Raw genomic sequence first — 26202 nt, 5'->3', positions numbered from 1 at the left:
TACAGTGGACATAATTAGTCGGTACAGAAATTGTATAATTTATACATCCACTAATGCACAAAGCCGGTCTTTATAGTCAGGTGTTAATTCACAGACATATCTTTGTGTATTACTTAACAATGTAATTGTGGTGTGTTGGTAGACCTGGGCGGGTACAATTTCAATGTACCATCAGTAAATGATGGTACATTGATCAAGTAGTAGTCACTTAATGATATATATATATATATATATATATATATATATGTCGTACCTAGTAGCCAGAACGCACTTCTCAGCCTACTATGCAAGGCCCGATTTGCCTAATAAGCCAAGTTTTCATGAATTAATGTTTTTTCGACTACCTAACCTAACTTTTTCGGCTACCTAACCTAACCTAACCTATAGAGATAGGTTAGGTTAGGTTAGGTTAGGTAGGGTTGGTTAGGTTCGGTCATATATCTACGTTAATTTTAACTCCAATAAAAAAAATTGACCTCATACATAATGAAATGGGTAGCTTTATCATTTCATAAGAATTTTTTTTTAGAAAATATATTATATATAATATATTATATTATATATAATAATTTATTATATATATATATATATATATATATATATATATATATATATATATATATATATATATATATAATCATAGAAGGGAACGGAACTATCAGGGGGAAAGCGCCAAGCCATTACGACTATATAGCACTGGGAAAGGGTCAAGATAAGGATTTGGGATGGGAAGGAGGGAAGGAATGGTACCCAACCACTTGAATGGTCGGGGATTGAACGCTGACCTGCATGAAGCGAGACCGTCGCTCTACCGTCCAGCCCAAGTGGTTGAATAGAGCCAACCGACGGTTTATTCAGAAGTAAAACCAAACAGTACCTAATTATATCCTCATAGTTTATTCCCAGCTTGTGCTTCTAACTCACACTGTATCTAGTGCTGCCCGCTCACACTCTGCTACAACGTATCTATTAATATTAGTTGGATTAAGGACCTGCCAGAAACGCTATGCGTGTTAGTGGCTCTGCAAGAATGTAACGCTTAATCACCAATGATATGTACTCTCATAACCCAATATGTAGCTTCTGGTATGTAAATAGATAAATATAGTAGAGAGGTGTAGTATATATGAAAGGGTAGCGCTAGGTAAGTTGACACATTACGGGCTCACTATAGCCCGTACTACATGGACGTGTCGTTCGGAGTAGCTGAGTCTAATACAACGAACAGCAAGTTGACACATCCGTCAGCGTGTGGGGAGGGTTGCCAGGCCTCACATATACCACGTGTGTTGGTGGTGTTATGTGCAGTGTTAGCGAGGCAGGGCAGGAGTGCGCCCGGTGACCCGACCTCTTCCCCACACTTTGTAAGTTGTGTCGCTGTTCAAGCCAACGTGCTGTAGCCTATATATACATATATACACACACACACACATATACATATATATATATATATATATATAAGTCTTTGAAAATGTAATAAAAATTACGATATATATATATATATATATATATATATATATATATATATATATATTGTGACGGTAACGCGTTGGTGTTCGGCTGTTTAATGCTAGGGGTATGGCCTCGTCACATAGTTATAAAAAAAAATAGAAAAACTGGAACTTCGTCTGTGGTAAGGTAAGGAGAAGACACACAAAACACAAGTAAAACTTTGACAATGAAATTTTAATTACGTTAAATAAATCAAAACATGAAAATATGGACAAACAAATATGTATAATAAAATCAATGAATCAAAATAATAAGAATACTTAAATGACACAATGAAAGTTACGTTAAGGCAAAATAATAAGAAGTGCAACACAAAAGTTAAGTGGGAGGTGCTGGAATATTGGCTTAAAGCCACCACCTCTCTCAGTACACGCTAACGTCTAGCTGGGAGGAGTGCTGGCTACGAAAGCACGGAACATTCTGAGGACTGATGTTGGGGCGACCCCAGACATCAGGTAGTATTGGGGGCGAGTGCAGGTGCAGCCAGACCGGCGACCAATCAGCGGAGCCGTAGCGATCAACGGGTAGTTTGGTGGTTGGAGTTCGAACAGGTGGCTGGATGCATACGTTTCTGCTCACCCTGGCAAGCCTTGCTGGTGCTGGTGTTGTTGTCGTTGTTGGACATTTCTTCCATAGTCTTTTATATAATTGTGACGACGTAATTATGAAGGGAAGAGCAGGCTCAATCTCTTGAAGGAGATTATTGTCACAACTCTCCCCCGAAGCCTGCGGTTCTGGAAGAAGTACGTCGTTATGTGGTGGAGTAATGGATGGAGTCTCTTCTACTTCATAAACTCTGGAGAGATCATGGGCTAAGATGTTGTCAGACTCTTGGTATAGCGTGTCTCCAGGTTGAATTTCTGCAGGTAGCAAGCCCATAGTAGAAGACGTTGAGATGAGAAGTGGGCGTGCTGCAGGAGGTGTAGGGTGGTGTGGTCCGTATTGATGGTGGACCGAGCACTTTTCAGGTGTGGAGTGAAGTGCTGAAGCTTCAGGATGAGGAAGAGTAGCTCCTTGCCAATTGTTCCGTCGTTCCTTGTAGCAGTAGTCGCTGACAGGTGAATTCTTCTCGCCTCGTTGCTGCATCACGACACCACCATCGTCGGTACCATTGGCGTCGACATGGAGGATGTAGGGCTTATCTGACGAGGTGAGAGTGGAATTAGAAGAGGGCATAGGAGCACGAGTATTATCCTGAAAGCATTTGGGAAGATCATTAAGGATTTCGGAATTAGAAAGCGCTGACTCCTTGTCAGTGCTTTCGGGAGGAGAAGCTGGGAAGGTCTCACTGTGGATGTAGGGTTCTGTGAATGTGGAATAATTAGTCAAGACAGTGGGAGGAGTACCATTATATTGCTTCAGGAGGTTGACGTGGCACAGCTGGGTCTTCCGCCGCCTATCTGGAGTCTCTATCACATAATTATTATTATTCCTGCACTCCTTGACGCAGTAGGGTCCTGAAAATCTGTTTTGTAAAGGTGAACCTGGGATAGGGAAATAAGCAAGGACGAAGTCTCCCGGCTTGAATTTTCTTACTTTGCTGGTCTGGTCGTAATGAGTCTTCATTCTCACCTGGGCTTTCAATAGATTATCATGGGCAAAGCGGTGGACTCTCTCTAGAATGTGCTGAAGGTTTTGAAGAAACTGGGGCACATTCTGATGCTCACTGAAGGTGGCATCTCTGAGAGAGTCTTTGAAAGCCTTAAGGGGAGTACGGCACTTACGGCCGTAGAGCATCTCATAAGGAGATACTCCTAGGGACTCATTGGGGAGACTTCTGAAAATACACATTATTAGGTCAATCTGCTTATCCCAATCCTTTGAGGTTTCACTACAAAACTTTTTCAAGAGTGCTTTGATGGTCTGATGACTACGTTCAAGAGAACCCTGTGAAGCAGGATGATAGGGGCTGGACAATACCTGTTTGATGTTGAACTCCTCCAGTGTCCTTTTGAAGAGATCACTGGTGAAGTTGGTGCCACAGTCACTTTGAATCTCCCTGGGAAATCCGTATTGAGTGAAGATCTTCAATAGATGTTTGATAACCGTAGCAGCCGTGATGTTCTTCACTGGAACTGCTATGGGAAATCTGGTGGTAGGACACAGGATGGTTAGGATGTAGGCGTTACCTGAACTGGTCCGAGGTAAAGGACCAACACAGTCTATTATGAGACTGTGGAAAGGTTCCGCAGGCACCTGTATGGGAATCAGTGGTGCTCTGGGAATGGAGACGTTCGGTTTGCCTGCCATCTGACATGTATGACACTGTTTTACGTACTGTTTGACGTTGTTTACCATACCTGGCCAGTAGTAGTCTTGACGAATCCCATGGTAAGTCTTGTTGAAGCCGTAGTGGGAGAATGCTCCGTGGGCCAGGTGTAGAATAGTGGGCCGCAGGCTGGTGGGAATCACAAGTTGTTCGATGTTGGCCCAATCGTCCTCCTCCTTCAGTTTACTGGGTCTATATCTGCGGTAGAGCAAGTCGTTCTCTAGGAAGAACCCAGGAATACTGTCGGGTTGAGTCTCAGCCTGGAAAAACAATGGTGTTAAAGTAAGATCTTCCCTCTGCAACTTACGGAACTCCAACTTGGTCAGATGCGGGGGTAGTTTCTGAGGGTCTTGAGGGACAGCGGTAGCAGTAGAGTCAGCTGGCTGTGGACGTGCGGCTTGTGCACGGGTGGTCACGAGAACCGGAGGAGAAACTTCATCACTCTCTTGAACCTCTGCTGGAACATACTCGAGAATAGGATTTATTGGCACAGAGTTACACACCTGGGGTTTGTCCATGACGATCAGGTTGGTCGGTTGCAGGTCTTCTGCCAAGTCGTTGCCTAGGAGAAGTTGCACTCCAGGCATGGGAAAAGGCTTTTCCCTGACGGCGACTTGGACTTCCCCGTTCACGTAGGGACAATCCAGGTGGACTCTGGCGAGAGGGTATGGAGTAGTAGCAGTGAGGTCAGTGATGAAGACTGTTTCCCCGGTGTAGACTATGTTGGGCACAGCCGACTTCAAGATGATCGATTGTAGAGCCGCTGTGTCCCTCAAGATCTTCAATTTGAAACGTCCCTCCGGATTTGAACCGTTGGCAGAGACAGTTCCAGTATACAGGTGGTTACTGAAAAGAGAAAGATCATTAACATCAACACCAACATTCATCACAGGCTTACCGGACTTAGGAGGAGTTGGTTTGGGTCGTTGTTGGTCAGTGGTTCCCTTGTATTGAGACTTACCACACTTGTCTATGGTATGTCCATAGAGTCTACAATACTTGCAGTACAGTTGTGAACCAGCTTGATCGGGGCTCACCTTCTCGTAACTGTACCACGACTTCTTACTGGAGGATGGTTCAGGTGTCAGCCGGTGGATGAGGCTGTAAGTGTCAGCCGACTTAGCACACTTCAGGTAGTCGGTTTCTTCTTTATCTGCTAAGTAGAGGCGGACAGGAGGCGGCACACGTCTCAAGAATTCTTCAACAAGCATCAGGTTGACGAGTTCTGTAAAAGTAGACACATGTGCTGCTTCCAGCCATTTCATGAAATACCTCCGTTTCGTGTTAGCAAACTCGAGGAAGGTAGTGGTACTTGCCTTCAGGTGGTCACGGAATTTCCTTCTATAACTTTCAGTAGAGAGGAGGTAGGCGTCCAACACTGCTTGTTTCAGAGTGTAGTAGTCATTCTCAGACGCCAAAGTACTGAGTGTGACTGCAGCTCTACCTGTAAGATGGACTCTGAGAAGTGTGGCCCATTGGTCGACAGGCCAACTGAGTTGATTAGCAAGGGTTTCAAAGGTGGTAAAAAACACATCAACTTCTGCTTCTACAAAGGATGGCATTAACTTACTTGCATGTGATATATTAAAACTGACGGGAAGATTGGCAGTAGCTTGTTGGCGTTGAGTGAAGTGTGAAGTTTCCAAGGCGATTTCACGTTGACGACACTCTAGAGCCAGAGTTGCTTGTTGCTTGTCATGTTCGCGTTGTATTTCCAACTCGCGTCGTTTTGTTTCAAGCTGTACTCTCTCACGTTCATGGAGCAAGGCGACCTCACGTTCGTGGAGGGCGAGTCCACGTTCGTGTTCTTCTCTCCTCAAGGCAGCTTCGCGTTCTTGTTCTTCCCTTCGTATGGCAGCTGCTCGTTCTTGTTGTTCGAGGGCTTCCCTCTGCTGTTCACGTTCAATCTTGGCCAGCTCTAGTTTAAGTTTCATCGTTGCCAAGTCAGTTTTCTCTGCAATATAGTAAGTTTCATGAGTTTCAGAGTCTATCTTACCTTGCTCTAAATAGTAATCCAGCAACAGGTTGTGTAGGTCATTTTTGTTGGCTTGGTAGGGAACTTCTAGTTGATACTCATGTGCAAGAGTTTGTAGTTCAGTCCTCTTGGCACGACTTAAAGTCCCTATTTCACCTGCTGGATTTGCACGGAAAGTTTGGAGACGAAACATGGTGAAATTAGCAAATAAAGGTACACGAATGTTCAATAATGAAATGTCAGAAACAGGACAACGTGGCAACTGGTACCTATCCTGTGTGATCTTTAACAATTAACGTTAAGTGAAAGATATTAAACGATTAAATTAAATCAAGGGCGCAGGAAATCTTGTACCCGGTACTCATGTAAGAGAATAAGGGCAAGAAAATCCTACTAACAAATGAAACAAAGTTTCGAAAACAAATGAAACAGTTAAATGCTTCAAAAGTAAAATTGGTAGTCCAAGGATGTAGGCATACCTTGCCAAGTCTCTATAGGACATAAAGCAAGTTTTTCCTACTGAATTTAATATGATACTTACAGAATTAGCGAATTTTTGTGCTCTGAAAAAATAAGCTAATTCCCTACCGTTGTATGTATCATCATCTCTGACTGACGTGTAGGGGTGCGAGGTGTCAACTGGTGACGAGAACTGCTGCTGAGGTCCCAATTCAGCAACTAAAGTTCGAGCTAGAGGAACTATGGCCCTCTTTATCCTCCTACAGTCAGATTGCAGAAGATTGGGTACTCTTGACCCGGGGCAGACCACAGTACCAGGGTACCAATATGATGATCTGTCAGAATGAGAAATATTCAAGGGACATAGATGGTAAATACGAGTAATAACATGGAGGGAGAGATGACCAATTAAGAGTATGACTGAGGCCTACAGTCACCACGTAATCCAAAGTTGTCTCACCTTCACTATATGTTACTCTCGTAATGCACAATACACCGCACCTTATAAAAAATGAAATTGAATGAAAAATAGTAAAGCTACGTTAACAAAGTTAAATACGCTTACCATAAATTACCACTTGGCACCAGTACCTGAGTGAGGCTCCTAGGACAGTCCCCCATATAACTTGTGACGGTAACGCGTTGGTGTTCGGCTGTTTAATGCTAGGGGTATGGCCTCGTCACATAGTTATAAAAAAAAATAGAAAAACTGGAACTTCGTCTGTGGTAAGGTAAGGAGAAGACACACAAAACACAAGTAAAACTTTGACAATGAAATTTTAATTACGTTAAATAAATCAAAACATGAAAATATGGACAAACAAATATGTATAATAAAATCAATGAATCAAAATAATAAGAATACTTAAATGACACAATGAAAGTTACGTTAAGGCAAAATAATAAGAAGTGCAACACAAAAGTTAAGTGGGAGGTGCTGGAATATTGGCTTAAAGCCACCACCTCTCTCAGTACACGCTAACGTCTAGCTGGGAGGAGTGCTGGCTACGAAAGCACGGAACATTCTGAGGACTGATGTTGGGGCGACCCCAGACATCAGGTAGTATTGGGGGCGAGTGCAGGTGCAGCCAGACCGGCGACCAATCAGCGGAGCCGTAGCGATCAACGGGTAGTTTGGTGGTTGGAGTTCGAACAGGTGGCTGGATGCATACGTTTCTGCTCACCCTGGCAAGCCTTGCTGGTGCTGGTGTTGTTGTCGTTGTTGGACATTTCTTCCATAGTCTTTTATATAATTGTGACGACGTAATTATGAAGGGAAGAGCAGGCTCAATCTCTTGAAGGAGATTATTGTCACAATATATATATATATATATATCGTAATTTTTATTACATTTTCAAAGACTTAGTTAACACATAAAAATTCATTGAACTTATACTCGCTTTGGGTGAGGTGACAAACACAAGACAGAACACGAAATAATGGGTATGAAAACATAAGAATGGACGTAACTGCGGAAGGCCTATTGGCCTATCATATCTACATTTGAAACGGTGTATGGAGTCAGCCTCCACCACATCACTTCCTAATGCATTCCATTTACTAACTACTCTGACACTGAAAAAATTCTTTCTAACACTGTATAAACATCAGAGGTCCGCGGTTGTTCAACGTCCTCCCAGCAAGCATAAGAAATATTGCCGGAACAACCGTGGACATTTTCAAGAGGAAACTAGATTTATTCCTCCAAGGAGTGCCGGACCAACCGGGCTGTGGTGGGTATGTGGGCCTGCGGGCCGCTCCAAGCAACAGCCTGGTGGACCAAACTCTCACAAGTCAAGCCTGGCCTCGGGCCGGGCTTGGGGAGTAGAAGAACTCCCAGAACCCCATCAACCAGGTATCAACCAGGTAACGTCCCTGTGGCTCATCTGGGTACTAAGTTTCCACCTGTGTCCCCTTGTTCGTGTCCCACCCGTGCTGAAGAGTTTGTCTTTGTCCACCCTGTCAATTCCCCTGAGAATTTTGTAGGCGGTTATCATGTCTCCCCTTACTCTTCTGTTTTCCAGGGATGTGAGGTTCAGCTCCTTTAGCCTTTCCTCGTAGCTCATTCCTCTCAGTTCCGGGACGACCCTAGTGGCATACCGCTGAATCTTCTCTAACTTTGTCTTGTGTTTACCTAGGTATGGACTCCAGGCTGGAGCTGCATACTCCAGGATTGGTCTTACATAAGTGGTATACAGGGTCCTGAACGATTCCTTACACAAGTTTCTAAAGGCAGTTCTTATGTTGGCCAGACTAGCACATGCCACTGATATTATTCTTTTGATGTGGGCCTCTGGGGACAGGTTCGGTGTGATATCAACCCCAAGATCTTTCTCTCTATTTGACTCTTGCAGGATTTCTCCTCCCAGATGGTACCTTGTGTTCAGCCTCCTGCTCCCTTCGCCTAATTTCATTACCTTTCACTTTCCTGAATTGAACTTTAGCAGCCATTTTCTAGACTATTCCTCCAGTTTGTCCAGGTCATCCTGTAGTCTCTGTCTATCTTCATCCTTCTTGATTCTTCTCATAATTTTTGCATCATCAGCAAACATTGAGAGGAACGAGTCTATACCCTCCGGAAGATCGTTTACATATACTAGAAACAGGATGGGTCCAAGTACTGAGCCCTGTGGGACTCCGCTGGTGACCTCTCGCCACTCTGATGTCTCCCCCCCTCACAGTTACTCGTTGTTTCCTGTTGCTTAAGTACTCCCTTATCCACTGGAGCACCTTCCCTTTTACTCCTGCCTGTTGCTCCAACTTTTTTAACAGCCGTTTTATGGGGGTACTGTGTCAAAGGCTTTCTGGCAGTCCGGGAAAATGCAGTCGGCCCACCCTTCTCTTTCCTGCCTAATTTTTGTTGCCTGATCATAGAATTCTATTAAACCTGTGAAGTACGATTTACCATCCCTGAACCCATGTTGGTGGGGCGTTACAAAGTTATTTCCTTCCAGATGCTCAACGAGCCTTTTCCTCACGATCTTCTCCATCACCTTGCATGGTATACAAGTTAAGGAAACTGGCCTGTAGTTCAGTGCATCTTGCCTGTCGCCCTTCTTGTATATTGGGACTACGTTAGCTGTCTTCCAACTTTCTGGTATGTCTCCTGTTTCCAGTGACCTATTATACACCATAGAGAGTGGCACACTTAGTGCTTGTGCACCTTCCTTTAGTATCCATGGTGAGATTCTGGCAGGCCCAACAGCCTTTGTCACATCCAGCTCCAGCAGACACCTTTTGACCTCATCACTGGTGAGGTCAAATTCCTCCAAGGCTGCTTGGTTTGCCTCCTCATTTAGTGCAGGGGCTTCTCCTTGTTCTATTGTGAAGACCTCCTGGAATCTCTTGTTGAGTTCTTCACACACCTCCTTGTCATTCTCTGTGTATCTGTTCTCCCCTTTTCTCAGCTTCATCACTTGTTCCTTCACTGCTGTTTTTCTCCTGATGTGGCTGTGGAGCAGCTTTGGTTGGGTCTTGGCTTTACTCACTATGTTATTTTCAAACTGTCTCTCTGTTTCTCTCCTCACTCTGAGGTACTCATTTCTGGCCCTCTGGTATCTCTCCCTGCTCTCCGGTGTTCTGTTATTTCTGTAGTTTCTCCATGTTCTTTTACTCAGTTGCTTCGCTACCTTACATTCCTAGTTGAACCATGGGTTTTTCTGTTTTTTTCGTTTCACTCCTTTTGGACCTGGATAAACCTGTCTGCAGCTTCCTGGCACTTCTGGGTGACAAAATCCACCATGTCCTGCACAGTCTGTCTCTAAGTTCTGTTTCCCATGGTATTCCCCTGAGGAAGTTCCTCAGCTCGTCATATTTTCGTCTTCGGTAATTTATGTAATGGACTTGAGTCGAGGACCGGGTCAACAAAGATCTAAGCTCGTTAATACAGCCGCCAAACCCAATGTTTATGAATGAAAAGTGGTTTATACACGACTTACACCTGATGACCTCCGAACACTTCCGGAACAAGTGCTTCGCTCACGTCCTGTGTTCGAACCACATAAATGCTTCACCCACATACTTATAATACAAATAATTGCCAAAAGAACCAAAGCATCAAACATACGCATAACAATACATAAAATTTGTATGTATAATAATATTAATTTATCAAATCAATTCAAATTTTTATTCAGGTAAAAGTATATACATACATGATGAGTTAGTTTTTTAGTTTAGTTCATTTATTATGCACCCCATACCCATCTTGTGGGCGGTAGTGGAAAGGGTTACAGAGGCACATAATGGGCTCAGGGACTGAACCCCACAATTCATTTAGCTGAGCAAGTTACAATCTTGATGAGCTAGTTACAAAATTCAGTATGAGTCGTCACGTATTCAATGGGTTCGAGATCGACCACAAGTACAGTTTCTAAATTAAGCAACTGACATATGTGGAGAGCTAGTGTCACAATTGATATGTTTGTCCTGCACACCGCCCCCCATCCAGTGGGCAGCGGTGGATAGGTTACAGTCACTTAGTTACTACCTACAGTTAGCAAACTGGGGATATTTGGCTAAAATTTCTGGTAGCAGATAATTTTGAATGAAATATTTACACATCGTTGGAACATTGGTTATAGAATTGTCTCTAAATTCACGTATCTTTTCGCACTCCATCACATAGTGACGGAGGGTGTGCGAATAATTTTGTCGACACAGTTTACATTTGGTCAGGTCTACATCAGCAGATAATGAGAATTCCCAGAGATACTTGTAACCGAGTCTAAGCCGAGCAGTAGTAACATCTAGAAGTCTGCTGATTTTATTGGATGAACCATAGATGTGTGGCTCCTCTTGCATGATAGTATGATGATAGATGGAATTACTGGTGTCGACTTCACTTTGCCTCAGATCTGCAAGATCTTGTTGAAGTTCTCGGTGTACTGCTGCTCTCAGATTGCTCATTGACAATTCAAGGTTACACTCAACGGCTCCTTTAAAGGCAGATTCTTCGGCTAACTTATCAGCTCTATCATGCATTCGGAGGCCAACATGAGATGGAGACCACATGAAATGGACTCTCTTACCATCATTAATAATTTTGTTGTATTTGTGTCTAGCTTCGGACACGAGCATGTTACAGTTATGTCTTAAAGAGTTGAGAGCATTTAAGGATGATTAAGAGTCACTTACAATTAATGTATCAAGTTTGGAGACTTGTACACATTCCAGTGCAAGAAGCAAGGCAAATAGTTCGGTCTGAAGGGTAGAGGTCCAGTTGTTTATACGGACTCCCCACTCAAAGTACAAGCCATCGCCCATTGTCAGAACAACTGCACTTCCAGCTGCACCCGTGGTGCGGTGTACGGAACCATCAGTGTATATGATCTGAGAGAGAAAATGTTCTGTAGAGAGAGCACCAATATGGCTTAAGGCGTTGACCTTTGCCTCAGGACGAAGCTTGGGCCCTTAGTGCATTTATATCATCAAAATGTTTACCAAGTGATCTGACATTTTGGTTGAAAACTGATAAGCAAGTGTTATTATAGAGTTTGTTTTTAGCCTGGTGAGCTGTGTGATACCTGCAGTGGTGATGATCAGTGTGTTGGTTATTGTATATTTGAGCTAGTAGATTTTGTTCAGGATCAATATCAGCTTGCATGTGGAAATTGAAATTGAAATGTGGATGCAATGGAGTCAAGGTACAATAGGAAAGCAAGTATAGAGCAACAAAATACTAAATCTGCTAAAAATATAAAATAATTATCGTAAACAGATAAAAAAAAAAAGAAAATATGCATGTGTGTATATATATATATGTCGTACCTAGTAGCCAGAACGCACTTCTCGGCCTACTATGCAAGGCCCGATTTGCCTAATAAGCCAAGTTTTCATGAATTAATTGCTTTTCGACTACCTAACCTACCTAACCTAACCTAACCTAACTTTTTCGGCTACCTAACCTAACCTAACCTATAAAGATAGGTTAGGTTAGGTTAGGTAGGGTTGGTTAGGTTCGGTCATATATCTACGTTAATTTTAACTCCAATAAAAAAAAATTGACCTCTTACATAATGAAATAGGTAGCTTTATCATTGCATAAGAAAAAAATTATAGAAAATATATTAATTCATGAAAACTTGGCTTATTAGGCAAATTGGGCCTTGCATTGTAGGCTGAAAAGTGAGTTCTGGCTACTAGGTACGACATATATATATATATATATATATATATATATATATATATATATATATATATATATATATATATATATATATATATATATATATATATATATAAATATATATATATATATATATATATATATATATATATATATATATATATATATATATATATATATATATATATATATATATATATATATAATAGAAACAAATAATATAAAATGAAGATGACATAAATGAGAGAGTATTAGCAAATAACAATTGATAATTCTATAAAACAATAGCTTACTTTAATAATATAATTACACTATAGTTAATTACTAAAGTTACACTAAAACAAAAATAAGGTAGAACAAATTCCGAAACGAAACGCTGCCCGAAACGCTGCGCGTGCTAGTGGCTTTACAAGACTGTAATTACCATATTTGTATCCTCACATTCCTTATGTACATTCTTGTATATGCATAAATAAATAAATAAAAATAAATCCACAAGGGCCGTGACGAAGATTTGAACCTGCGTCTGGGAGCATCCCAGACGCTGCCTTAATCGACTGAGCTACGACATGGTAAAAAGAGTTGAAACCGAAGTTCTATGTGTAATGATGTAAGGGCGAAGAGGGAGAACGGCCTATTGACATAGCTCGGGTGCAGGGGAGAGTTGTGTAAAACCCTGGTTTGTGTCTCGGAGAGGCTGCAGGATCCAGTAAGTTCAGTAGAACTTCGGTTTCAACTCTTTTTACCATGTCGTAGCTCAGTCGATTAAGGCAGCATCTGGGATGCTCCTGGACGCAGGTTCGAATCCTCGTCACTGCCCTTGTGGATTTGTTCATTTGATGCATCACGTTATTGTGATTTTTGTGTGTAAAAGTGAGGTAGATTACTTAGAGATACAGTCAGGTACACTGAATGATAAAGTTTATACTAGAGGACAGAGGCAAAGTCACTGTACATTGGAACAAGGAAGTATGGAGTAAATATAAAATAGAGTAAAAAAACAAGAAGAAAGACAATAACAGTTGACTGATTTGATTGATTAGTAACAGTTGATTGATTTGATTGATTAGTAACAGTTGATTGATTTGATTGATTAGTAACAGTTGATTGATTTGATTGATTAGTAACAGTTGATTGATTTGATTGATTAGTAACAGTTGATTGATTTGATTGATTAGTAACAGTTGATTGATTTGATTGATTAGTAACAGTTGATTGATTTGATTGATTAGTAACAGTTGATTGATTTGATTGATTAGTAACAGTTGATTGACTGACAGCTGAGAGCCGGGCCGAAAGAGCAGAGCTCAACCCCCGCAAGCACAACTAGATGACTACAACTAGGTGAATACAGGCTTCCTGTCCCAAGAAAATAAATTATTATTGAAGTTTAAACCTGCCGCCAGTCAGCTGAGAGGAAAAGTTGCCAGATAAGGAATATAGCCGGTGTGATAGTAGTGTTATCTCTAGTGTTATCTAGAGTGTTAGCGTGGCAGTGGAGTAGTGTTGGTGACCCTCACTCTCTCTCTCGCTCCCTCCCTCCCTCTCTCTCTCTCACTGTCACTCCCTCATACACCTTCCTGTCACGGAGGGACAATCTCAGTGGAGCGGAGGTGGCATCCGCAGGGAGGGAGCGGATCAGCTGATGTCCCCGGGCACCTGGCACACCTGGCACTGGCGGCACACCTGGCACTGGCGTCACTCCTGCCACACAACACTGCCGGCACTCCTCGTACACGGCACTAGCGTCACTCCTCGCACACGGCACTGGCGTCACTCCTGACACACGACACAGGTGGCACTGTTGTCACGTCTGCCACACGGAGCTCCAGCACAGGTGGCACTGTGGTCACTCGTGTTCCAGCAGCTGGCACTGCCAACACACTGATATGGTACTGTAGACTATGTTTGGTATGCTACTTGTAATAAAATGAATGTAATGATTGTAGTATTGGAAAAGCTAATGGTAGAGAGTGTAGTATACTATAGCGTACAGGACTCGTATAAGGTATAGCCCCACCAGGGGTCAAGACCGTGTGGGTCAGGTCCCCGGCTATATATACTATGGGGGAGATGCTCTTGTGAAGACAGGTCATCATGCTGGGTGTTGTAGTGTAGGTGTTGTATTTGTCTAATTGTGCTTGTGTGAGTCCAGCTTCGGCTCTTTTGGTCTTGCCTCTTAACTGTCAATACACTGCCTCTTAACTGTCAATACACTGCCTCTTAACTGTCAATACACTGCCTCTTAACTGTCAATACACTGCCTCTTAACTGTCAATACACTGCCTCTTAACTGTCAATACACTGCCTCTTAACTCTCAATACACTGCCTCTTAACTGTCAATACACTGCCTCTTAACTGTCAATACACTGCCTCTTAACTGTCAATACACTGCCTCTTAACTGTCAATACACTGCCTCTTAACTGTCAATACACTGCCTCTTAACTGTCAATAAACTGCCTCTTGACTGTCACAGTCGACTTGATAGTCCAAGATGGACCGAAACGTCGTCGTCTTTATTTTCTAGTGTGTGGTTTGGTCAACATTTTTCCACCACGTTATTGTGACTTCATCTGCAACTGGTGTACAGGTTCCCGAGTGTTGGCTGCTATAATACAGTACAGTATCTACAAACCAGTTTTCTTTGGGAGTGCCTCACCTGTCAAACGAGAGATCCTGGTGAGCACAGTACAGGGGTTAAAGGAGTAAATGTTTGCAAAGAATTGCTTTTGTGTATGGTAAAACTGTGTAGAAGTTCAATTTAATGTTAATTTTATTCATATATACAAGAGTTGTAACATTTTTGTAAAGCCACCAGCACGCATAGCGTTTTGGACAGGACCTTGATCCTAATTTTTCCCCGGAATATGACCTGTCAAATCATTTAACAACCAGATACCCATTCACTGCTGGATGAGGGCAGCGGCGATGGCAGGCGAAGTGAGGGCAGAGCCCCTCTTTACCCCAGTATTTATATGGCCCCAGACTGCCCGCACAACGCCGCGGGACGCGCTGCGCAATTGTTTCTTTCTCCCCCATCAGAAACATCCCCGCTTGCGAAGCAGTGGCCATTTCATGTTTTTACATTCTTGTAAAGTCACTAACACGCATAGTGTTTCTGGCAGGGCCTTAATCTAACGGGTCATTTTAAGTAGGTAATTTGTAGCAAAATTTAAAAAAGTTAACAGGTACATTGTAAGAAAATTTGAAGAAAATTAGTAGGTACATTTTTAGTAAAATTTGAGGATTATCAACAGATTCATTGTAGCATAATTTGAGGATTATTTCTAGGTACATTGTAGTAAAATTTGTGTTTAACATAACAACTATGATATAAGATGATGGCAGTGATTACAACAGTGAAGTTATATGGCTTAGGCACATATTTTGCGGTAGCACACAATACAGTGCGAGTGTGAGGCACTAAGGTAGAAAACTATGAGGATGAAATTAGGTATTTTTGGTGTTGCTTTTGAATAAGGGGTAGCCCTGGTGGGGTGCCCGAGATGCCCGACAATGCCCGGGTCAACCTGGTGCCTGGGTATCCTCCAGCATATAACTTCTATTTCCCCCTATCACTAACCATTTTTTCTTCGCAATATCAATCACTGTAACCTAAAGGTTGGGTTCTAAATGCAAGTCTGTCATCTGAACATATGGTTTGCAAGTTAATATCTAAATATGGTACAGTATTCACTAATATTTATTTTTTTTTTTTTATATATATACAAGAGTTGTTACATTCTTGTACAGTCACTAGTACACGTAGCAGTTCGGGCAGATCCCTGGAATACGATCCCCACCGCGAAGAATCGTTACAACCAAGTACACATTTTACTATTGCATTAAACAGAGGCTACAGTTAAGGATTTGCACCCAGTAAATCCTCCCCGGCCAGGATACGAACCCATGACAAAGCGCTTGCGGAACGCCAGGCGAGTGTCTTACCACTACACCACGGAGACTGTAAAACTGAAACCATGGAGACTGTAGACAAATGCTAAACAATGTGGACTTGGGTGGCACATTTCATAGTCACTGACTTGGTGAAGTGGGCATGAAGGGCGACCCCAAACCCCCTATGACACTCCCTATAAATTCACCTCCAACTTCAAACAGACATGCGCATAATCTTCTATAGATATTAATGTACTGTATGTTATTTTTGCTTACAATACAGTACATGTAAAATACTGTATTGCTAATGATTACTCTCCTAATGGTTTTGGCACTTGATATTCAGTAAAAATCACATTCATGCAATTTCTGTCTCCAAAAATTTAACAAAAACAACAGTAGTAATAACGACAACAGGAGACTCGACATCAGCAAGGCCCCACACATCAAAAAGTCAAAACCAGCAATCAACAGCCAATTAACACACAACTACATTCTACCAACTTCAAGACCCCGAACCAACATAGAAACAAGAAGATAGAACACAGAATGGCCTATTATACCCATTGTGCCATTGATCCACTTGTTCACCTCAATCATGTCCTGTATCACCTCACCCCAAGTGAATACAATGGGGCCTCGACTTACGATGCTAATCCGTTCCCAGAGACGGATCGTAAGTCAAAATATCGTAAGTCGAAGCGATTTTTCCCATAAGAAATAAAGGGAATTGAATTAATCCATTCCTCACCCTCCAAAATATTAACATACAAATACATTTTATACTAAATACAATGTTTTTTCTAACTACAATACAGTATCTAAGTTTCTCTTACCTTTATGGAGGGCTCTTGATGGCGTATGGAAGATGGTGATGAGGGGGGGAGGAGGTGAGTTGTTACTGTTTGGAAGGGGAGTCCCCTTCCATTATCACATCAGGCTTTCTCTGGGGTACTCTCTCTCCTACATTTTGCCTGAACACCACTAGGACCTGGTTGTGGTTCAGTGCTTGTTTGTCTCACTACAAATTTGTCAAGAGACATTTGTTTTTCCCTTCGTTTTAACATTTGTCTGTAAAGATACATCAGTGTCATTGAATAGGTTAAGGCAACGACCTACTGCAGCTTGATTTGGATGAGTCATTTCAGCAATGGTTTGCAATTCTTCCCATGCTGCACATATTTTCTTAATTGTTGAGGAAGAGACATTCTGTACTCTTGTTTCTGCTCTATGGTCATCCTTACATGGGTTTTCAAATGTTGAGTCTTACCACTGACTTTCCTGGGACTCATGGCGTGATATATAATAATTACTTTAATGTTCAAAATGCAAAAAATCGCCACAAAAGCGGAATTTCTTATAGACGCGATCATCACTAAGCGGGCAGCTGTAGTAAACTGAGGCAGATCGGCCGCGTGACTGGGAACCACGCGCTCGGTCGACCTGAACATGTACCAATATCGGAAGTAGACGACACCATCAGATGTCGAGTCGCATTTTTCGATTAAATTTACATCGTAACTCGAAATTATCGTAAGTAGGGGCAATCGTATGTCGAGGTGCCACTGTATAAGCATTAGCAGAGTATAGAAAATTTTTCTTTGAAAATGTGAGAAGTGACTTGCAAAATGTGTCCCTAGGCATCAGATCATAAATATAGTGTGGAAATGAACTGTGAAGAGTTAATTTTTCAACTTCCCTCGACAGTGAAGAAAAACATAAGACATATTGAGAAGATTTATGTTAGAATCATTAATCTTACCTTTTTGGTCATATTTAATAACATATGTTTAGAAGAAAGACAGCTTCCAAAATATACCTATATCTATCTATCTAGCTCTATCTATCTATCTATGGTATCTTAATTTCTCATTTCAGGCACATATATGTCACATGCTGAATTATAATCGATGACCATGAGCGACCTCATTCCTTACGTGCACCAGGTCGGAGGCTGGCATAAAGGCATTCAGTCACGTAAGTAAGATTCTATACTGGTTAAGCTGGACACTTAAAGATTTCTTAAATTTTTAAGCATCAGTAAGTCACTTCATATTTAGTGTCTCTTAATGAATGAATACGTTAAAATGAAGTCTCGCCTGTGTGTTCATATTTTTGCGCATTCTTTCATGAAGATATAAGGAACACATATGTTTTGAGTGACTGAAATTGTTGTCATAATTTCATATGGCATGTGTGAGTGATGATTAAAGGATTGTCAGGACTCTTGATGTGATTGAATGTCATTAAATATATCGGGACAATTTTATGTTGGCAGGTGTGCTGAAGGATGAGGATGGTCATATTCTGAAGCCAGTAAAGCTGAATGCTAATCCCACCTATGATACGACAGGGTCAACATCCCCCATCACACACCTCAATAATGACTCTGGGAAAAATGCTGATAAGGGTTGGTTGAACAGCTGGCATTAGTCAGTTTTTATATTTTGATTACTCTTGTGACCTATTTGCACACACCTGCATGCACAGTCATATGTTCAGGTAAGTTAATTAAACTAGATTAGGGAGGTTGATTCCAAATTAAAAATTGTGGAAACAAGAGTCATAGATAATCTAACAGAAGTAGAGTAGAAACTGAGGGTGGAGGAAAGTGAACAAGCAGAAGCAATACTATTCTGTATAGTGATCACCGAAGAGGGGATTTAAGGCACCTGAAGGATATAGATACAAAAAAGGCAGTAAGGCCAGACTAGGAATCATCATGCCTTGGAAGGTGTCATAATGCAAGATAATAGAAAGAAATCATGATGTCAGACTGCCCTGTTTTAATGTTACATCAAATAGCCTTGCTGCATGAATTGCTTGCAACATTATACCAAAAAATAAGAGCACCTATTAAAGCCATATTGTTTATTCTATAGCATATTGCCCAAAACTGAATTGCATAATTGACATGGGACTAAATAAGCACATGATAAAGCTGAAGAATAACATTGTATGTTACTCTAATCCTCCTTGTTTCCATCCATCCTCTTGCCATGAAGGAAAAAAGTGGGTACTCAGCTGTATAAATCTCTGGTGTGCCTCTATCTGGACTACTGTTTACAAGTATGGAGAACCTTACCTTCAAAACGACATACATATCTGCTTTGGAGAAAGTTCAACACAAAGCAATGAAAGTTGTACTAGAACTAAGTCAACTCTCACACCAGGAAGGGTTAAGGGCCACAGGACTAACACTAGAAATCAGACATGATGAGTCTGATCTCATTCAGACCTTTAAATTACTAAACAAGACAAAAAATATTAATCCAGACCACTTCTTTAAAAGGTCCAGTGTAACACATGCAAGGAGCAACCAGGTTTAAGTTCAACAAGCCACAATGTTCAACAGAAAATGGAATATGCTTATTCACTCATAGGGTTATAAACCTATGGAATTGCCTACCTGCCAAAGCCATAAATGCAAAGACATTACTTCTGTTTAAAATTCAGCTGGAAAGAATCCTCAGGATTATTGGATTATTCCTCATTGGAGGAATAAATCTAGTTTCCTCTTGAAAATGTCCACGGTTGTTCCGGCAATATTTCTTATGCTTGCTGGGAGGGTGTTGAACAACCGTAGACCTCTGATGTTTATACAGTGTTCTCTGATTGTGCCTATAGCACCCCTGCTCTTCACTGGTTCTATTCTGCATTTTCTTCCATATCGTTCACTCCAGTACGTTGTTATTTTACTGTGTAGATTTGGTACTTGGCCCTCCAGTATCTTCCAGGTGTATATTATTTGATATCTCTCTCGTCTTCTTTCTAGTGAGTACATTTGGAGGGCTTTGAGACGATCCCAATAATTTAGGTGCTCTATCACGTCTATGCGTGCCGTATATATTCTCTGTATTCCCTCTATTTCAGCACTCTCTCCTGCTCTGAAGGGGAAAGTGAGTACTGAGCAGTACTCAAGACAGGACAACACAAGTGACTTGAAGAGTACAACCATTGTGATGGGATCCCTGGATTTGAAAGTTCTCGTAATCCATCCTATCATTTTTTCTGGCTGATGCAATACTTGCTTGGTTATGCTCCCTAAACGTTAGGTCGTCAGACATTATTATTCCGAAATCCTTTACATGCTGTTTTCCTACTATGGGTACATTTGATTATGTTTTATACCCTGTATTATGTTTAAGGTCCTCATTTTTACCGTACCTGAGTACCTGGAATTTATCACTGTTAAACATCATGTTATTTTCTGATGCCCAGTCAAAAACTTTATTAATATCAGCTTGAAGTTTTTCAATGTCTTCAGCCGAGATAATTTTCATACTGATTTTTGTGTCATCTACAAAGGATGATACGAAGCTGTGACTTGTATTTTTGTCTAAAATTCCACCACCAGGCGCAACAAAAAACAAGTGTTGACTGTAATGATACATGATTTTCTGGTTGAGACCCAGAGGCTCTCTGGAGCTAACCGGGCTGATATAAATATATTAGATTCTGGCATCAGTCAGTGCACACAGAGTTCTAGGCCCACCGGGGAGGAACCAGAACCAGAACCTGGCCCCCTCAGAGATGCACGAAAAGCAATGGCTTATTGAAATCACCGTGTGGTTGGAAGCATTCTGTGTCTGCCATCGACTGGGTCAGGCATCCAGACAGGTAAGCGCCCCAAAACAAATCCCCTACTCCGATTAAAATATTGCTACTGAAAGCCGAACTAGTGGACAGAACTCCCCAAATGAAAAACGAGCAAATGAGCATGACGTCACCACATCACTGCGCCACTGTCTGCGCAACCCCCCCTCCCGGGAGAGGGAAGGGGGAGCCCCAGACCCTCACGCTGGTTATGCACCCTGCAGTTCTGTAGCTGATGTGAACTGACAAGGTTGTGTGCCTCTGGTTCCTGTGTTTTCCAGTTCTGTGCCTTGTGATGTGGTCCAGTCTACTAAGTGGTCCACGAGCCAGGAGTAATTTCACAAGTACTCGGGCTGAATGCGCCTATGGTCCCCTTCCCTAGGTGCCCTGTAAGTACTGCCCTTGGGGTTTGAGGCTACCTTACACAAGTCACCTTGGGGTCTACCTCCGCAAGCTCTTTTGCTGTTCGGTGATTGACCGCCTTTGGAGTCAGCTGCGGTGTTTCATACACCACTGTTTGCCTCTGGGTAAGGGATAGTTTTTGTCACTGGTTGGGGTGCAGGGTACTGTGCAGCTAGTTTTCACCTCTCATGGCAGCTGGCTCTGTTCCGCATGGGCAAGTTGTCCTCTTGCGGGGGTTTTCTTTTGTTTTTGTTTTCCTGCCTAGTTGGGGTCTGCTCCCTTGGTTTTGGTCACACCCATTTATATCTCGGTGCTCCTCCACTAGGCCCATGTGAGTGTACATGCCCCGGGAATTCATCTTTTAGCAGTTTGCTTGGTAATCTTGGGCACCGGTTAGCAGTATCCTGCCTGGGCTTCCCTTAGCGAGATACACGACTAAGGGCCCTGGGAAACCCTGCGGGGCTCTTTGGTCCAATGGATGTGACCCCTGGGTCCCCTCTCGCTTTGTGCAAGTTTGAAGGTTGCTCTGTCCCCGTCTCAGGGTGACACTTGCCGTTTGTGCCTCCTTCGTGCTGCCTGTTGGTCAGTGACACCTTCGACCCGGAGTCCTGCAAATTTTGTTTCTTGTTTGTACTCAAATTCACCCAGTCCACTGTTCATGATCTACGGGTGCAGGCAGCTTCGGCGTTGCATGCTCATTTTAGGTTGCTGCAGCGCGCTAGGTTGGTTGCTACCCCAGATGCCCCGAGACTGCCCCATTTTGGTTATAGGGACCCGGACTTTAGAGGTGTTAGTCGCTTCAACTTTGGTTCAGCCCGTGCCCCCTTGTCCTTCCCCTTCTGTTGTTCATCCTGGTCCCCCCTCCCCTTCCTCCACTGTGTCTGGCTCCGAAGCGTCTGTTTAGTGCCCATGGTTTACTTTAACTAACGCATCTTTTCCAGAAATCGCCCCAGTTTGCAGGGACGAACTACAGCTCTACAACCATGTGATGACTTCCACCAGCCAGGATGATGTGTTGCTCAAGTCTCTGATGCCTGCATATTATGGAAGTCGCCAAATTGTTTTCGAGGATGGTACAGGTAGGCTGGGTGTGATGTAGGGTGTTAGGTGGCCCAGTTGTTGTATGGCAGTTGGCCGGAGGGACCCCGGGCGCATACATAACAACCTTCCCGCTCTGGGGCCTTGCTAGGAGCTTCCGCTTTGAATTGTTTTCCATGGTATGCAGTTGTCAAGTCACCAAACCTGCCACTTAGGCAGCCTGTTGCCTTGCCCTCGGCTTTAGTTCTCTTTTTAATGATATACTGTGCACCTCTCCCTTTGTGTGCTGTGTCTTATATAAGAAAAACCAATACAAAAGATTTTTCCATTATACTAACCCATTATCATCATCATCATAACTCTTGTGGGTGAGATTACCATCTAACCATTATTATATATTTTTTTCGTTTGTGTTGTTTGGGAAATTTGTGTGCTTAGGGGTACCTATTTCTCTTCACGCCTAGTGGTTGGGGGAAATGGATGCCCTGAAGCTTTATAAAAACATTACACCCCCTGAAGTGGCAAGGGGATGTAGGGGACAAAATTTAGAACAGGTGTAGTGTGTAGGATGAAGGTGGACTGGGGTGTAGTGTGTAGGACGGAGGTGGACTGGAGTGTAGGGCGGAGGTGGACTAGGGGTGTAGGACGGACGTGGACTGGGGTGTAGTGTGTAGGACGGAGGTGGACTAGGGTGTAGGACAGAGGTGGACTGGAATGTAGTGTGTAGGACGCAGGTGGACTCAGGTGTAATGTGGAGAATAGAGTATTGCAGATGAGGATGCATTTGAAATGAGCTCTGGATTAATATTTTGTACGAAGGGTATAGTATACCATGTTGGGACAAGAACCCCACAAGGCTTGTTAAGATGCACTGGCCAGTGCTGCATTTCTCCAACCACCCATTCAATTACTGGCCACACCCATACTTGACATGATCAACACCAAGTTATGTGGTTAATGAGACATGACTCTGGTAATGAAAATAACTTGCAAAAATAACTTGATTTAAACTGACTGGGTCACACAAGGACCTTGTTTTGAGTAATATTTCAAGCTTAAGATTAGGTTGTAAAAGTGATGTCAATGGTGAGGCTCATTCCAGTGTTGTCAATGATGGTGAGGCTCATTTCAGTGTTGTCAGTGAAGCTGACTCCAATAGTGTCATTGATGAAGCTCTGGTGTTGAAAAAGATGAAGCTCACTCTGGTGTTGACAAAGTCGAAGTTCACTCCGGTGTTGACAAAGATGAAACTCACTTCGGTGTTGTCAATGATGGTGAAGCTCACTCTAGTGTAGTCAATGATGGTGAAGCTCACTCTGGTGTTGACAAAGATGAAGCTCACTCTGGTGTTGACAAAGTCGAAGCTCACTCCGGTGTTGACAAAGATGAAACTCACTTCGGTGTTGTCAATGATGGTGAAGCTCACTCTAGTGTAGTCAATGATGGTGAAGCTCACTCTGGTGTTGACAAAGATGAAGCTCACTCTGGTGTTGACAAAGTCGAAGCTCACTCCGGTGTTGACAAAGATGAAGCTCACTTCGGTGTTGTCAATGATGGTGAAGCTCACTCCGGTGGTGTTAATGATGGTGAAGCTCACTCCAGTGTTGACAAAGATGAAGCTCACTCTGGTGTTGACAAAGTCGAAGCTCACTCCGGTGTTGACAAAGATGAACCTCACTCCAGTGTAGTCATTGATGGTGAAGCTCACTCCGGTGGTGTTAATGATGGTGAAGCTCACTCCAGTGTTGACAAAGATGAACCTCACTCCAGTGTAGTCATTGATGGTGAAGCTCACTCCGGTGGTGTTAATGATGGTGAAGCTCACTCCAGTGTTGACAAAGATGAAGCTCACTCCGGTGTTGTCAGTGATGGTGAAGCTCACTCTGGTGTTGTCAATGATACTCCAGTGTTGTTAGTGATGGTGAAGCTCACTCTGGTGTTGTCAGCGATGGTGAAGCTCACTCTGGTGTTGTCAGTGATGGTGAAGCTCACTCTGGTGTTGTCAGTGATGGTGAAGCTCACTCTGGTGTTGTCAGTGATGGTGAAGCTCACTCTGGTGTTGTCAATGATGGTGAAGCTCACTCCAGTGTTGTCAGTAATGAAGCTCACTCTGGTGTTGTCAGTAATGAAGCTCACTCCGGTGTTGGCAGTGATGGTGAAGCTCACTCCGGTATTGTCAAGGATGGTGAAGCTCTCTCTGGTGTTGTCAATGATGGTGAAGCTCACTCTGGTGTTGTCAATGATGATGGTCACTCTGGTGTTGTCAATGATGGTGAAGCTCAATCTGGTGTTGTCAAGGATGGTGAAGCTCACTCTGGTGTTGTCAGTGATGGTGAAGCTCACTCTGGTGTTGTCAAGGATACTCTGGTGTTGGGTCTTTATGACTAACTGTTGAGAAAACCCTATTACAACATTGCCGTTATATTAATGGGAGATAAAATTGTTCCGAATTCTCAGAAGTTTCAGAGCAGGTAATTAGGTGTGCTTGTTAATTCCAAATAACGTGTCCCAAATAATTCCACATTTCTTGAAGTTCTACATTAATATTATATGCACTAATTACTATTAATATCTTTTTCCAAGGGTACAGGATCAATCAGGCCCAGCCAAGATATAACCTAAATGTTGATTTGGCAAAGTCGGGAGAAGCTTGTAATATAAGCCATCAATTTATAGATCATGATCCGTTTAACTAGGATAGTGGTTCAGTAACGTGCTCTAGAGATAAACCTCAGATCTTCAACACCATCGACATATACCAGCAACAATGTGATACTCGAGTCCAGTTCCTACTTGTGTTCAAGTATTGCTACAGAGCAGACAGATTCTGGCTGTATTTGAGCTTTCAGCTCTAATTCTGCTTTTGAGCTCAAAGACCTCACCCATATTCGAGCTCTACACTCTCATCCCGCATCCGAGCTCTCATCCCCCCCCATCCCCCGGCCTCACGCAAGCGCTCGGCTCTTTACTCCAGGCCTCGTCTTGGCTATCACAACATATTATTACATCTCCAACTACTGACTGTTGTAACCAAGATTATATTAAATAAACATAAAGACACTAAACTCTCGAGTCTCATCACCTAAATTCATATACGTAAACATGTATTACAAAGACTTAAGACATTTTCTGTATGTAGCTTACTGATTAAGTGCCGTACTAGTTGGAGTCATCAGTCGCAGAGTTCTTGTTTGCCTACCAGGAACCACGAGCCAGAACCTGGGCCCCTCTCACAGAGGTGCAGGGAGTACTGGCTCATGAACACTTTAAATGTAAAGTTCATCATCTTGGCATTGACCAGGGAAGCACCCAGAAAGATAGGTGAATCAAGACAGACTACTGCATGGTTGAAAAATGAGACCAACACCCTCAAAATATCAAAAGAACTTCTTCAATAAGAAAACAAACAGCCAAAACTTCGTCTCACCAGCTTCCTGCTAGTTAGCTCCACCTTTTCCCTCATTGGGAGAAGGGGTAGCGGACCAGGGCTAGCCAGGGCTGCCACAGACCAGTTCTTGACTGATCTTGAGGTTATCTTGAGATGATTTCGGGGCTTTTTAGTGTCCTCGCGGCCCGGTCCTCGACCAGGCCTCCACCCCCAGGAAGCAGCCCGTGACAGCTGACTAACTCTCGGGTACCTATTTACTGCTAGGTAACAGGTGCATCAGGGTGAAAGAAACTCTGCCCATTGTTTCTCATCGGCGCCACGGATTCAACCCACCGGGACCACAGGATCACACGTCCAGTGTTCCGTCCGCTCAGCCACCGGCTCCCTTGGTGTTTAATGTTTGTATGATTGTATGTATGATTGTTTGTATGATGTTCCCTTGATGTATGATCTTTGTGCTTGGCGATCATTGGTGCGCTCTGGCCACGATTTCCTGTTTTGGTGGAGTCTTGTGTAGGAACAGTTAAAAAGACAAG

General features: G+C 42.8%; 1 protein-coding gene across 4 annotated transcripts in view; it reads left to right on the top strand.

Moving 5' to 3' along the window:
- Positions 1 to 1180: 1180 nt before the first annotated feature.
- The window catches only part of LOC138349740 (uncharacterized), a gene marked incomplete at its 3' end in the record, with an annotated part of 35950 nt that continues 10928 nt past the window's right edge, over positions 1181 to 26202 (top strand). Inside the window, 5 exon segments of one of the 4 annotated variants that reach the window (XM_069300056.1) lie at positions 1181 to 1364; positions 9171 to 9313; positions 18121 to 18219; positions 18521 to 18652; positions 22182 to 22319. In XM_069300056.1, the coding sequence (XP_069156157.1) occupies positions 18153 to 18219; positions 18521 to 18652; positions 22182 to 22319 (337 nt within the window). 4 annotated transcript variants of the gene reach the window in all.

Source organism: Procambarus clarkii, chromosome 43 (genome assembly GCF_040958095.1).
Source record: "Procambarus clarkii isolate CNS0578487 chromosome 43, FALCON_Pclarkii_2.0, whole genome shotgun sequence".
Classification (NCBI taxonomy): Eukaryota; Metazoa; Arthropoda; class Malacostraca; order Decapoda; family Cambaridae; genus Procambarus; species Procambarus clarkii.
This window is presented reverse-complemented; position numbering and strand designations above follow the sequence as displayed.